At 42.5% G+C, this 15,990-nt stretch overlaps 1 protein-coding gene across 4 annotated transcripts in view; it reads left to right on the top strand.

Moving 5' to 3' along the window:
• Positions 1 to 15,990, top strand: part of GUCY2F (guanylate cyclase 2F, retinal) — a 42,522-nt gene that overhangs the window by 3,003 nt on the left and 23,529 nt on the right. For all 4 annotated transcript variants that reach the window (XM_048294752.1, XM_048294750.1, XM_048294751.1 and 1 more), the window contains exons 3-11: positions 135 to 436; positions 1,949 to 2,303; positions 5,520 to 5,604; positions 8,278 to 8,374; positions 8,875 to 9,009; positions 10,278 to 10,358; positions 11,345 to 11,521; positions 12,431 to 12,587; positions 13,972 to 14,121. In XM_048294752.1, the coding sequence (XP_048150709.1) occupies positions 135 to 436; positions 1,949 to 2,303; positions 5,520 to 5,604; positions 8,278 to 8,374; positions 8,875 to 9,009; positions 10,278 to 10,358; positions 11,345 to 11,521; positions 12,431 to 12,587; positions 13,972 to 14,121 (1,539 nt within the window). The remainder of the gene's footprint in view (positions 1 to 134; positions 437 to 1,948; positions 2,304 to 5,519; positions 5,605 to 8,277; positions 8,375 to 8,874; positions 9,010 to 10,277; positions 10,359 to 11,344; positions 11,522 to 12,430; positions 12,588 to 13,971; positions 14,122 to 15,990) is intronic.

Raw genomic sequence — 15,990 nt, 5'->3', positions numbered from 1 at the left:
GATAGAGTAGTTCAGACAGCTCTTTTACTCGGGGGGGGGGGGGGGGGGGGGGGGGGGGGGGGGAGGGAAGGAGCTATTTTGTGTTGAAAACCCCGAACAGATTAATAACACTCTCCACTGTCCTTGTGTTCCAGTTATACTCCTGTGCATGCATTCTGTTCTCATCGGAGGGCAGGAACAGGCCGCCTTACTCACCAAAGCTCTGGAAATGGGACTAGCAGATGGAAGATACATCTTTGTTCCATATGACACTTTGCTGTACAGTCTTCCTTACCAAAACAACTCATTCAGTGTCTTTGATAATGACAACAAACTCCGGGAAGCTTATGATGCTGTGCTGACCATCACACTGGAGTCTGGAGAAAGGACTTTCTATGATGCATTCAGACAAGCTAAAGAAAGTGGTGAAATAATCAGGGATTTGGAAGCCACACAGGTAAATATTCTTTCTCTTGGGATTTTCTGGGACCTGTCAATAGGAGACATAAGCAATGGTTATAGAGAAAGTACCTATACTTTTATTTATACTTTTATTTACCTATAGCCAACCCAGCCTGGACACTTTCATTTTGAGAAAAATAAGGAGAAATTTGAATAAGGTCTGCACTCATCTGGAAAGACCATTTTTCCCAGATGTTTGGCAGTATAACTCACTTGGTTCAACTGCAGGACCATGATGGGAATTCAAGAGAAAGGGACTGTCTCTGAGGCTCCCAGGTTTGGTTTGCTATATGCTAACTGCAATAGACTTGAATTGAAGAGGTATCTCTTAATGTGGATGAAGTCCATGGAGTTTGTAGGGAATCCAAATAAGAAGTCCATATGACTGAGAATTTGAGGGAATGAGACACACTAAAGAAATACTGGATGCTTCTAGAGGGAAATGTTGAAGACCACTGCTGTTTCATTCTTCTCAGCACTATCGTCAAAGTTATTCTTTGTCAGCGCAATTATCTGAAAGTCACTGGTAGCCTATTAAAAACCAAATCAGTTGTTACCTTGTGGACATTTACAAGAAGAATTGGAGAATCTTATACTGGTGAAGAGATACAGAATTCAACTGAGCTAATCTTCAAATCTCCCTATGACATTTCAAAAAATTACAAGTACTTTTAAGGCATAAATTATCAGAGCTGCATGGAGCTACTTTAGAAGGAGATGAATCATGTCTTGAAAGCATTAATTTCTTTTCCTTCACTTCAGTGAGAGCCCAGGTTAACTATACTGAGTGTCAGGTTCTCACTGCAGATATGTACATATGATCAATTCATCCCACCACAAATGTCGGATTCTGTGGGTCCCAAGAGCACTCCTTATTTTTTTCTCACAGGTGCATGGCTATAATCTCTCTTCACCTACCATGTGATTGCAAAAGTCACCATTTGTGTTAAAGGTTCCTAAATCAAGGCTGGCATGGAAGGGAGAAATGCAAACAGAAAATGCTCTGGTACCCCACAGAACAAGTTTGCTATGGCTCTGCTTTGGGATATTTGCATCTTTGGGATAAATAATATTCTGACAGAGAAGACCAATTCTTTGTGCATGACACTTTTCCTGTCTTGGTATGGAGTCTCTGATCTTCTATTTGTAGAAGATGTTTTAGTGTAATGTTTTGAGGCAGAATAAATTCATGATAAATTTCAGCCAAACATCATGCTCAGAATCTTGCCTTTTACCAAAATAATGCAATTTTGCATGGTTTTAAAAATATTTTGAAGTTGCATTTTGGGAATCAACCATAAGAAAAGACAGATATTCAAAGTCATGCATATATTGGGTCTACCTTCAGCCTAAGATTCTTCAAACCCATTACTCTGTGAGCCTTAATGTTCTGGTGTCTCAGTATTTGAGTTTACAACTTAGCCAAGGGGACAATGTTTTTGCCATCAATCTCAAACTGAAGGTTAGGAGCAGTTTATCCTGACCTCAATTTCTCCTGTATTTTTAGGTTTCTCCACTCTTTGGAACAATCTATGATGCCATTTATTTCATGGCAATGGCTATGGACAATGCCCGGAGGAAAGGAGTCAAAGCCCCAGGAGCCAACATAGCTGAGCACACAAAAAACTTCAGTTTCCCTGGATTTACTCACTGGGTAGAGACAGACAGCTGTGGGAAAGGACTGAACAACTATGTGATACTGGACACAAATGGTCATGCAAACCAGCTTTTCCCAACCCACCTGCTGGACATGTCTTCAGGCTCTGTGCAGTCCCTAGGCCAGGCCATCCACTTTCCTAATGAAGTTCCACCCAAACCAGACTCCAGCTGTTGGTTTGATCCAGATGTTCTCTGCACTGAAGGTAACAAAGAATAAACTAACCAAAAATAGGGTGAAGTGGCATTAAGTTCATGATTCTCATTTCTGTCATCTTTTCTTTCACTCCAAGTGGTTACCCCTTTAAATTAGAACTCCCCAACCAGAAAAGTCTAAATTCAAGAATCTAATATAAAAATGCCCAATCATCATGCTGTTTGTAATGGGAGTCCTGTGCAGGGGTAACACCATTGATCCACAATACTCTCTTATTGCTTGTTAGGTCATGGAATAATAGAATCATTACAGTTGGAAAAGACCTCTAGGATCATCGAATCCAACCCTTATCTTAACACTGCCAGGCCCACCACTAAGCCATGGCCCTAAACACCACAACTACACACTTTTTTCAACAATTCCAGGGCCATAAATCCCACTAATCCCCATGGCCAATAAGGTTGTTGCTACTGTTATGTGCTTGAAAGGATTTTCTGGGTCTAACACTCAACATCTGCCAATTTTAATAGCAACCATTACATAACAGAGGCTCCACCCAGCACTGTTTCCATCCTTCTGGGGCATGGGGCACTAAGAGGATTTGCCTCGAAGACAGCCTAAGAGAGCTGCACAGCAGCAGATGCTCTCAGCATCCTGCCTGTTAACCCCTGCTTCTTTATCCAGGTAGCAACGAGGTGTGAAGGACCATCAGAGCTCACCTCATTGAGAAAAAAGGATAATCGTTACTCAAAATGATTTGAGTTACTGTAGATGACAGAGATAGTAATTGAAAGCTTGGGGGCAGAGATATCTGTGCTGCTTCCTAGGTTCAAGAGTCTGGGCACTGGGTTTACTTATTGTTTTTAATTTGAGGCAACTGTGGTGCAGTTTTAAAGTTCACAGGGAAGCCAAAATGCCAGGGTAGGGTACTTAATCTCCTCTTGACATATTTACTTACAATACTAAGCATTTGCACCTATTGACCCAGGATATGACTTAAACAGATGAAATTAACCACGTCTATGAAATATTTCATTCAGTAGCTGAGAAAACTCTTCCCCTTGCCTTAGCCATAACTGAGCTGACACATGAATCAGTGTCACTCTATGAAAACTGGATGTATACTGATCTTACAGCAACTGGCAAGCAGTAGAAGAGGTAAGTATAATACTGTCATATATCTAATTTTTCATTGCCCCTAGGAACAACATAGCAATTTAGCGTCTCATTGCAGTCTATGGAAAAATTCCACTGATTTTAGAGAGATCAGATTTTATGTTCATGCCTTTACAAAAGCAGAAAGCTCTGGGCATCTGTCAATAAAACAGTAATTTATTATGATTGCTAGAATTTCAGAGACTGAACTTTATGGCTAGAATTAAATACAAGCCTCACTCTAGCTTTTGTATGAAGTTAGGCTTGGAGGGTGGTTGGATGTGAAGTTGTCAGGCTGCTGTAGTTCCTAACTCCAGGTTCACCAGGAGCAGGGCTGAGCTGGTGTTCCCAGTACACGAACACACACACACTGCAGACACAGCCAGTCGCTGACAGCGTAACACATACAGGAGAGTTATATCTTTACAGACACCACTACCCACAACCAGCACTGCTGGGACATGGACATCAGAAATGGCCTGATCCTGCTCTCGTGCACCTCATTATTAGGCTCCAGTCTTGTTACCAGATCTCACAGCCTCAACTCCTGCAGACTCACAAATGCATCCTCTGACGGATGGTCCAAACCCGAATTCCGCCACAGCCAGCTCTCAAACCCTTCAGTCTCTGCAGGAGCTGATTCCAGACTTGTGATCTCTCATGGGCTGAAGGCTCCAGGACTTACCTTCCCTGTTAGTTAGGTTGATGGTGAGTCTGTAAACATCATATGCAGTCAGAGAGCACTGTTACCTGGGGAAAAAGTAGTAGGGATTCAGAGGTAGGAATGACTGCACTGATCAAGTGCAGGGTTTGCCTGGAAAAAATGCACAACATGGCTATGCATCAGCATCCTCTCACATACTTGAGCATTCCTGACCCATTCTACCTTTCCCTTTACCCATGTTTACCCTTTCCCCTAAAGAACCTGTAAGAAGTTTCATTTTTCACCCCCACAGTTCCCTATAGCATCCCCTAATGACTTTAACACAATCCCGTAAGTTCCCTCAAGTATGCTGTAAGTTTGGTCTCTCTCATAAGCTCATAATCAGCTTACTTTCTCTTCTGGTTAGTTGTAAAGTATAGTAGGGCTTGGGAGGGACCTTTCAAGGCCATCTATTCCAATTCCACACTAGACCAAGTTGCTTAAAGCCCCAGGGAGCCTGATTTTGAACACTGCCAGCAATGGGGCAGACACAGCTTCCGTTGGCAACCTCTTCCTGTGTCAATCAGGGACAAGAGCCCTAGACTGAAGCAGTAAAATTTCAGCTAAAATGCTCTGTCTTTTCCTGAAATGAATACCAATTTTCAAAAATGCCTTCAGCTTTTACTGGAAAGCTCTAAGTCTCAGTGCTTGCAGATAGTGCAAGTGTGACACAGTCATGAACCTTTTGTCAACCCAAATTTCTCCATATTTGTGTGTATAGACCTCTGGATACAAACAGAATAAAATAGAAAAATCAGAAAACAGAAGAGACAGACACAGCAAACAGTTCCTACTGGAATTTAGCTCATGCAATCATGTCAGCTTCCAAACACACTCATCAGCAAAGTATCTGTCTCCAGTACTTTCTGTTGATAAATGTGTTGAGGAGAACATCAACCTTCTGCTGCTCATCCTCTTCTTCTCTTTTCAGCATTAGAAATATGCAGCAGAGAATGAAAAATCCCAGATGGGCCAGTGACTCACACAGGCTGTCAGTTTGGTACCACATGATAAAGATTTTTCAGCATTTCAATCCTTCAAGAGAAAAGGGTCAAATGTTAAAAAGTTATGAACTTTGCAGAAGCTTCCTCTAAAACTTAATACTTCGCTGTGAGTCTATTTATTTATTTGAAGAAAAACTATTTTTCCACTGATCTAGGGCTCTAGGTCTGGTTTAGAAAAAAAGGGCATGGAAATGAATAATTAGCATAGTTGAAGTCTCATGTAAACCAAGTTAGTAAGTATTTGTGTATTCACAAATGAACATTGCAAAAAATTGTCTTCCAGCATTCTCCTGGCTGAATATTTGACTTTGCAATCCGATGGCCTGATATTGATATTTTTAATATTATTGCCTAAATCAAAATGATTTTCTAATTCACTGATTCTTTTCCCGTCTTTGCACAGGCATTGAGCCTTCAGTCATTATGCTGGGAGTAATGCTGTTATTTGTCCTGGTGTTGTGTGCTGTGGGCCTGGCTTCTCTCATCAGGTGAGAATGGAGTTGGTGACACTTTTAGCATCTTGTGCTTTAGCCAGCAGTTTAGACTATGCACACATAGAAGGTCTGATTTTGCTCTTGGCTCTCCAGCCACATATCTCTTCACATTTGTGGTGTGTTGGCCCTGGCTGCATGCCAGGCATCCACCAAAGCCACTCTATCTCTCCCTTTTTCCTGGACAGGGAGAGAAAATACAACAAAAGGCTCATGGGTCAAGATGGGGTCAGGAAGAGATCATTCACCAATTACTACAACAGCCAAAATGGACTTGTTGTGGGGAAATTAAATTTATTGCCAATCAAATCAGAGTAAGATAATGAGAAATAAAATAAAATCTTACAAACACCTTCTTCCCATCTCTCCCTTCTTCCCAAGCTTAACTTACTCCCAGATTCTCTACTTCCTCCCCAGTAGTGATATAGGGGCCAGGGAATGGGGACTGCAGTCAGTTCATCACACATTGCTTCTGCTGCTCCTTCCTCCTGATGGGAAGGGCTCCTCACACCCTTCCCCTGCTCCAGCAGTCTGTTGCTGGATGTTTTTGAAGCATTAGGAAGCTGGTTATCACTTTGGAAGTGCAAAGGATGACATATAAACTAAAGACAGGAATCTGTTATGAGAACATGAGGGTTGAAACCAAGTCTTTTTCTTACTCCAGATCATCCTTGCCTGGATTTCTGTCCTTAATATAATCATGTTTCCTATGAAACATGTGAGGCTGACCCTCTGTATTTTCTCCATGTACTAAAGAGAAAGAAAATACCTCTGGAGAGAATTTGGAGCAATTATTTAGCATACATCTTTATTATCAAGTTGATTCACTCCCTGTTTTGAGCTGGGATTCAGCTCCCTGGTCATTCCCATTATATGTGTATTGGTCTGGGCATGGGATCTTTGGAAAAAATGCAATTGTCTGCCAGGGAAGGAATAATTTCCAATAATTACATGTCATGTCTATGTCCCAACTCTATATCCAAGGTAGAAATGTGCCAGAATGGATTGGTTGGTCCAGGAGCTATGGATTGCTATTGGTAAGGTCACTATAGCCCCCTGGAGTAGTTTGTATCTAGTTATTGATGTCCACATGACTGCAGCTGGAGTGAAAATAGAATGAAATTAGAAGGCATATTTACTCAGCAGTAATGAGTTCAGCAGTCCCTTCTTGGGACCCACTTCAACAGGTCCATGACCTTTTTAAGTCAGGGGCCCCAGAGGTGGATCCAGCACTGCAGGCAGGGTCTAATAGTACAGGGAAGCCAGATGTGAGGAATTCAGGGGTGTTGTGAACTGGCTACCTACCTAAAGACTCTCCAACTCATGCAGGCAGAGTATCTTGAACAACCAACTTCTCAGGGGTCCGAACAAGATAATACTGTTAAGCAGAGCAGAGTTCCTAGACTGTTCTGTCCAGCTTTGCCTCTCAAATAATTCCAACATGTTTTGTCTCCACTCCTGAACTATCCCTCCAAACTCAGATATAAGGCCTCCCAGCAAGCAACACCCCAAACAGCTCCCACACTTTCAGCACACAGCTGCTTCTGATAGAACTGCAGACACTGAGGAGGTTGCCTCCATCCACCCACACTTTGAAACCCTGCTCTGTTCCCTGGCCACCAGCCTCTACAATTAAGTAAATGACAGACAATATTTCTGCCAACTCTATTTGTAAGCTCTTCCACAAGCACCAGGCTGTGCTTGGGAAGGCTTGGTCATGAGTACAGATGCGTGGACATCTGCAAGGGAAGTAAAAGTCCAGCATGACTCAGACAATGATTTATATTAGGGAGGGGCACATCTGGAACTAATAAAACCTGGTTTTGTCTCCTAATAGAGAATGATTTGGGATATGACAAATAAAAGCGGGCAAAATAAAATATGCATTGCGTACACATCCAATTAATATTTGTAAGCAGATTAAATCCAGTTGTCTATTTGTGATGAGATCCTTTGAGATGATAGCTTTTGTTGTCTGTGAAATGAACAACTCTTGACTGAGGGAATTTGAGTCCGAGCCAAGGCACTGTGATTTGTCCACTGCTTTCACCAACATCCATCCCCCCTCCCACACCATTTTTGACCTTAAAGATCATCTAGTTCCAACCCCTCTGCCATGGGCAAGGACACCTTCAACTAGACCAGGTTGCTCAGAGTCCCATCCAACATGGCTTTGAACACTTCAAGGGATGGGGCTGTCACAGCTTCTCTGGGTAACCTGTGACAGAGTCTTAGCACCTTCACAGAAAAGAATTTCTTCCCAATATCTAATCTAAGCCTGCACTCTTTCAGCTGGAAGCCATTCCCCCTTGTCCCATCACTCCATGCCCCTGTCATAAGTCCCTCTCCAGCTCTCCTGTAGCCCCTGTCCTTAGGCACTGGAAGGTGCTCTAAGGAATCCCCGAAGCCTTCTCTTCTCCAGGCTGAACAACCCCAGCTCTCTCAGCCTGTCTCCATAGCAGAAGGGCTCCAGCCCCCGATCATCTTCATGGCCTTCTCAGGACCCGCTCCAACAGGTCCATGACCTTTGTAAGTCAGGGGCCCCAGAGGTGGATCCAGCACTGCAGGCAGGGTCTAATAGTGCAGGGAAGCCAGATGTGAGGAATTCAGAGGTGTTGTGAACTGGCTACCTACCTAAAATTGATAACCGTGACTCTCCAACTCATGCAGGCAGAGTATCTTGAACAACCAGCTTTTCAGGGGTCCAAACAAGATAATACTGACCTTGGATGACCTCATCTTCATCAACCCAGAGCTACACAGAAAGGTGAGTCCTTCAACTCGTGAAAGGAATCTGGTGGAACACTAAAAAAGATTTGCTGTGTGGTATTTTCATGCTCATGAAGCTCTGGAAAGGTCATTTCACTTTTTCATGTCATTTTCCCCTGCGTATCAGAAAACTTCTCATATGCTGAGTGGCTTTGAGTTTCAGATTAGATGTCAGAGCTTTTATGATGATGTAAACTAGTAGCCTGGATTGTGTTTCTTCTAGGTGCTAGGGCTTATTCCTTGTTCTTGAGGTTGGATGGTGCACCGTAGGACATGTCCATATAGATAAACCATATTACCCTCTAAAACAAAGTGTCTGCATTCAAATATATTGGGAAATGTTCCTGGCCCATTCTGGCTGCTACCCAGAGCTGATGATGCACTGGGGGACAATCCCATGATTTCCTTACCCAGAAGTCTGTGCTGCAAGGCAGAGCTGGAGTGGAGGTTTACACCCAAAGGTGGTAGCTGTCTTGCACCTGTTTCCTTGTCTTCCAGAGGCTAACCTTGGACAGTCTGACTGATGCAAACAGCATAGCAGTCAAGAGCAGAAGCCTGAAATCCATAACCCGCTCCGGTTCCCTGAAAAGCACAGTTGCCACCCATGAAACCTCCAATGTGGCCTTGTATGAGGTAGGTAGGGACCTTGTGCAGCCTTCTCCCGCTGCTTCTGTTCACTGCACTGCTCAAGGGGGAAAAGTTTTTGGCTGCAGTACTGTAGGTCCCAGGATGGAGATACTGTGAACACACCCTAAGTATGAAAATAAATTACTCCCAAGTATGGACAAAGCAGTGTTTAAGGTGACTCTGCTCCAACCCTCACACTGACACTTGGAGTCATGTGGGATGGTGATATTCAACATCCATATGTAACATTGCCAGGTCTGGTCGCTGTTAAGGAAGTCACCACCTAAAGGCACCATGACAAACCTTTCTTGCAAGACAGTCTTTAGCTGGTGACATCTCTAAAAAGGAACTTTCTTGCAAGACAGGATCCAAATACACAAATGGAAGCTCAAATTCCCCTTTGTGGCAATAGGACTGTATGGAGCTTAAACAGAGGCAACGACCAAGAAAATTCACCCCATCCATTGGCTATTTCCTGAAAATGCAGCTTTTTGAAAAAAATGGCATGGTAACTTCTCCTGAAGAGGAGGAAAATAAATTGGATTTATCATTAATGCCAGAGAAAAGTTCTGGCCAGTTATTTTCCTTTTTAATAAATTTATTATTGTTCATCAAATACTAACACACTTTCCAGGCATGAAATTCTGATCCAGGTGAAGGTCCTGCCTCACTCCTTTTTTCGAGGATTTGCTGTGGATATTCTTATTTGGGTTCAGTATATAAAGAATCTATTGCCAGGGACATTAAAAATCCCCAGCCACTTTCAAAATCAAGGATCTGAAATTCAGATCTGGATCCCAATGCTAGCTGTTGCTCAGAGATTTGCTCTGACAGTCACCTGTATTGGGATTAGGGGCCTGGAACATCTCTCTTTAGAGGAAAGGTGGAGGAAGTTGGGCCTTCTCAGCCTCAAGAAGAGACAACTGAGAGGGCACGTAATTGATGTCTATAAATATCTGAAGGGAGAGTGTCAAGAGGCTCTTCTCAGTGGTGCTGAGCAATAGGACAAGAGGCAAAAGGCAGAAACTGATGCACAGGAAGTTCCACCTGAATGTGAAGAATAACTTCTTGCTATGTGGGTGGCCAAACACTGGAAAAGATTGTCCAGAAAGGGTGTGGAGACTCCCTCACTGGAGATATTCAAGAAGTGTCTGGACACAATCCTGTGCTATGTGCTCTAGGATGACCTTGCTTAAGCAGGGAGGTTGGACCAGATGGTCCATCACTGGTTTCTTCCAACCTTAACTGTTCTCTGATTCTGTGATTGTGGACAGGGAGACTGGGTGTGGCTGAAAAAATTTGAGATGGGAGAAGTTCACAATCTGCGGCAAAGCTCCACCAACATCTTAAGGAAGGTAGGAATAGAGGATGATGACGTAGAAGGAAGGTTTCTCAGGGGATGTTTGTGATTTCAGGGTGTTTTTGTTGTCTTTGTCTCATGTTTATCCATTAAATCACACATTGTGGTTGTTAATGAGTCTTGTCTGGTGAAATGTGGTAGAATGGACCATGCAAGACTGCATCTGACAAATTTACCATAGATCCACGTCAGAGTCAGCAGCTTGTAAAACCCACCCTGGACCTGCCACTTCAAAGCTGGTGCGGTGTTAAATGTACAATGAATCCTTCATGTGACCTTGCCTGCAAAGGCAGAGTGGTTTGGGGAGCTCATCCCTGCACAGCGTGAGGCACTGGTAGATATTTTCATGTATTATATGTTGACAGTGCGACACAGACACAGTCGTGCGTTTCTCTGGGGTTTGCTTTGTGCTTCCATCTAAGATGCCTCTCAGAAGCTTAATTTTAGTCTTCAATTTCATTATTACAAATGACAAGAAAACATACTTGTTTTCCACATTCAAGGCCATTAGTTGTTGACAGCTATTGCTAACACAGCAGTGGCATTTTTATGCATGTAAAAGCAACAAATTTACCAGGGCATGTCTCCAAAGGCACCATTGATGGATGGCTTTGGACTCTCTAGGTATGGTATTGCTTTCCAGTTCAGAGCAAGATCCACATGCTGAACTCAATCTACGTCAGCAAAGCCATTTTGGCCTAGTGAAAGATTCAATCCAGTTTGTCTAAACAAAACACAAATTTCTGTTTAATTTGCTTTTGCTATCTTGCTTTGTCTTAATGGATAGACAAAGGAAAGCAAAGCTTGAAAAGAGTGTTGAGTAGCCAAAAATAAGCACCAAACAGATTTTTTGCTTCACCATCCTTCTATGGAAGGCTGTTTGGGAGTACAAATGTGATAAGAGCATCTAGTGATATCAAGAAGTTACTAAGCAGATGTCTGGCTGACCTGGTCTCACTGAGATTCACTGTCTTGTTTCAGATGAAAGATCTGCGTCATGAAAATGTGAATCTGTTCCTGGGCTTTTTCTCTGACTGTGGCATTTTTGCCATAGTGACGGAGTACTGCTCACGAGGCAGCCTGGAGGACTTGCTGAGAAATGAGGATATGAAACTGGACTGGATGTTCAAGTCCTCTCTTGTGATGGATCTAATTAAAGTAAATCCATTGCTTCTGCTGAGGCATGATCTGCATGGGACTTTTATGATGACTAAGCTATTTCAATCAGAACTTTGGGATTTTTATAATAACACCGGGAAAACAAACATGAATGTAATTGTATCAGTCTTTAATGGATACCTCTTATCCTTATTTTGTTGCCATCCGAGAGAAGCACCATTTAGGGCAATAGAACTACAACCACACAGCAGGACAAGAGGTTAAAACTACACATAAGGCTGCAACTGTTCACCTAGAGCAATAGAAGTTTGTGACAAGTTCATTCTTTGCAAAGGCCCTTTCTTGTCGTAAATCAGAAATGCATCCACCATAGAACCAAAGAGCATCCATCTCCTGCCACAGGATGGCTGCACATACGGTGCCTTTAGCAGTGTTCACATTTCCAGTCATGTCCCACGTTTTCACACCTTACTAGTGAACTACTAATTTGGGACAGGTAGATTCCAGAGGGTAGACTGCCAGAACCATTCTTTCAGTCTGTGGTCCACCTTCTGAACCTCCTTGAAGGAGCTGGGATGGGGCAGCCAGCTCTTCATGACATCTTTTGACCTAACTATTTGGTAACACTTATGTCCACTTTCTTATCCTTGTCTAAAAGCAGAACTTCTGGGTGCAGTGAAACATAGGGCTACAGAGGGAGGCATCTGACTCTTCCTAAAGTTGTCAGACCTTTCCAATATTACTTTAGGGTGCAGATAAACCTATTTCATATTCCTAATCCATTTTTGAACCTCTCCCATAGTTTATTGTTTCGATCATTACTGCATTTGACATAGAGTCAATCCTGCATCTGATGCCATCTAAGGTGACATATTGTCTTGGTGTCTCTGAGTGTTGATGGATAAGATAATTCTTAAGGATCAACCTAGATTTTTTTCTGTTTCATAGGGAATCAGATATTTGCATCACCAAGATTTCGCCCATGGACGTCTCAAGTCTCGTAACTGTGTTGTGGATGGCCGGTTTGTCCTAAAGATCACTGACTATGGTTATAACGAGATCTTAGAGGCACAGAAATGCCCCTATATTCAGCCTGCCCCAGAAGGTGGGTGTGATGAGGAATTTATTTTTTTTTAAAATATTTGTCCATTGATTTAACAGATATTTTCCCCAACATAACTTCAGGCCAGTGGTCACGCAAGGATTTACATGCTCAATCCCACTACATGTGTTTTCCTCTATACCATGCATTGTTATAAGAAAGGGTAAGCAAAGGTTTTTTTCAGGCTACCTGAAAGTGAAACAAATAGCAGAGCAACATGGTAAAAAACCCATCTTTTACTGTAAGCAGTGACAGAACGTCAGCTTGTCACAGTTGGAGAAGGACTGAATTGTCCCTGAAATCAAATCAGTACTGAATCTCTGTGACCAGTAGAATTGGCTTTGCATCCTTAGACCCAACACTGTATTTGGAGTTTTATGCTAACCCAAACGCAAAGACACTTTTTTTGTTAAAATAAGTAATCCAAAACACAAAATGCTGTAGGTCTCTTTGAAATAGGTCCTCTACATGCCAATCACCAAAGGCTGCTACTTGAGATTCCCACCACTTAGGAGCAGTGTCTCATGGATCAGGTTTGGAGACTTTGACAGGATTTCTTTCACTTGGCCATTGCCTCGGGGTTCCTGTGGTATCCCAGCTTATTTTTGAAACCTGGCTTCAAGTAGTATGTAGTGTTTTAATCCATCAGTCATGGGATTTGATGCCTTCACTTTTCCAGTGTCTCAGACAGGGCAGTTGTCTGACAGAAGACTTTCTTCTCCTCCCTTACAGAAGATAAATACATTTGCAGTGGCAGAAATGTTCCATATTCCCATTACTCAGAATGCACAGTTACCAGGGTAACAATATCACAGTTTGAAGATTCACAGTTCTTGATAAGGCTGGATATGTTTTACAACTGTGTCTTTTGTCTCTTGAACTATTGGATTATAAAGACTGTACGCCAGATTGTCACAAACTGCTTTTACAGAAACTACTTTCATTTAAAAAGAACTACAGAAAATATGTTGTTAATTGTGGCTTTGTAAAAGAGCAACAACAGTAAAAATAAATTCAAGATTTGGTGCCAACATTTTTTCTCAGGAACATTTTCAGTCAAAAAAAAAGGTGTTAAAGCTTCTGGCAGTGGTGAGATGACTTCTTATGTTGAAGTTCATGGCTGGTATTATATGATACAAATTGTTGGTATGGCAACTTTTTTTAAAAAAAACCACAGAGTAAAACTTGGAAAATTCTTTTTTTTGTTGTTGGCATGGAAGTTTAGTATTTCTAACACATCACTAGAAGTAAAAGATTTGATCCAGTAAATAATGAAGTATTTTCCAACATTTCCTCAAATGACTGGAATAAGGTATTCATTTAAGCACTTACTTCGCAACAGTCTGAGTTCAAATATGAGAAATGTGATGCTCTGGAATTTTTTTAGAATTGCTCTGGACAGCTCCTGAGTTACTGAGGGACCCAGACATGTGCAGAAAAGGCACATTCAAAGGGGACATTTACAGCTTTGCAATCATCCTACAAGAAGTGTTTGCTCGGGGTCCACCTTATTGCACATCACAACTCTCAGCCGAAGGTAGGCAACTATTACAATATATTTTTAAGGCTTTGTGCAGAGCACTCATAAGAGATCTGGCCAAGTCCCCTTATTAATAAGGCAATCATATATTAGTCTCATGACCTTTCTCAGTGGCAGAAGTCTGTTTTCAACAAAACATTTGTAATAAACATCAATGTGTAGTTCTCACCACAGCCTTGGTACACGCCTCATCAATGCTTTCACTGAGATTGGGGCTCTGGGTGCCCACCAGGATGCTTCAGACCACTGCAGCACCTCCAGTTCCCTGTACAAACTCTGACTTTTCATCATAGTATGGGGTGAAATCTAATGGCAGAATTTCCCATAGCTTAGAAACTCCCTTGCTTCCCACTCATCTGCCCTTTTTTGTGCATCATGGGGGCTAAAGTTTTTTGAGCTGGACCCCTTGCCAGCATCCTATTTTGTTCATCTGCCCATCTATTTTTCCTTAATCCTTTCCTTTTTTTTAAAGAAACTCTCTCTCCAACAGAGGTCGAAGTGATGCATCATTTTGCTCATATATATCAGAAACAGCAAACAGGTGAACTCCTTAGGAGCTGCTCATGGTGCAACCATGTTGTACATCCATGGGAAGAACAAACTCACTGCAGTCAGGGTCAGGTCACAAGCACTTGAACAGGGAGGGAGTGACAGCAATCTACAATCAGCTGATTTCATTGACAGCCCATTCTCAACATGTTTTAATCTGGACAATCACCAAGTGGGGTATGACAATTCAGTATCTGCCAGGTCATCTGGAAAAATGGGGCGCTGGCCTTTCTGTGCCTGAAGATGCTGTCACAATGCAATGACAATGATGTTAATGATGTATCCTGTAAATCCTCTGTATCCTCTGTAAATCAGAGCTGGACCTATGATGTAGACCATGATGCAATTAGCAGGTTTCCCCCACCTTGTCAACCTGCAGAACCTCCAGCAAATGTTGAACACAGCTCAGTCCTGTTTTCTAACCTGATAAAATAATGAATTTCTAGCCATTGTGTCTCAATCCTAAAGAGCTTTCACTTTTGGTGTGAACTTTAAAACAGTCTGGGGAAGGCATTTTCCCTTGGCTGCCCCTGGAAGTATTGGGGCCAGATGTTTTGATTAGTTCATTTGGCGGAGTCTGGTGGGATGAGCCAAAGATCTTTAAAGTAAACTGTCAATGCTGAAAAGCTTTGGGTACTCACAGCAACAGCAGGACTCCTGCCAGAGAAAGATGTTTTCATGCTGTTTGACTGCTCTGCACTGAGCAAAATAAGACTTTCAAATACAATAACTTTGGTGGGTGTTAAAGGACTGACTTCTCAGGGTTTGAAAACCCAAGCCCAGTTCCTTACAAGCCTCATTTCTAGGAAGGGAGCTCTAGACAGGAAGTAATTTCCCAGACATTGTTTTGAACTCAAACTCTCCCCCTCAACATACTTTCCACTGTCTCCACTCCCATCAGCCTCCTACGTCCTGGTTCCCAGTTCACGATGAAGCGTCAGAGGCTCATATCCTTCCTGTCTGGGCTCAGCCATAAACCTCTGCTCTCTTAGAAGACTGTAGGTCCTAGTGGAGAGAGTCAGAGGCAATTTCATTAAATACAAGCCTGCAGGCTCAGACATCCATCTGTCACACATCCTTCCCCCATCCAGCCACTTTATTACTCATAACCTGGTTCTCCAGGGACAAGAAGGCAGATGAATCTTCTTTAAATCCTTCATGAGACTCCTGACAGAGAAAAGCAGAAACCTCCAGCTTCATTTGGCACAGGCAGTGCATGCTAAGGAGTAAGAGTGACAGCTGAAGATGCAAGCTAGGGACACATGAAAAGCTCCATGTCCTTTGCCCTTATCAAGGCCCTCCATCTTACAGTGTGCT

This window comes from Corvus hawaiiensis, chromosome 2, assembly GCF_020740725.1.
Source record: "Corvus hawaiiensis isolate bCorHaw1 chromosome 2, bCorHaw1.pri.cur, whole genome shotgun sequence".
NCBI lineage: Eukaryota > Metazoa > Chordata > Aves > Passeriformes > Corvidae > Corvus > Corvus hawaiiensis.
The sequence above is the reverse complement of the archived record's forward strand: the minus strand, read 5'-3'. Positions and strand labels throughout refer to the sequence as shown.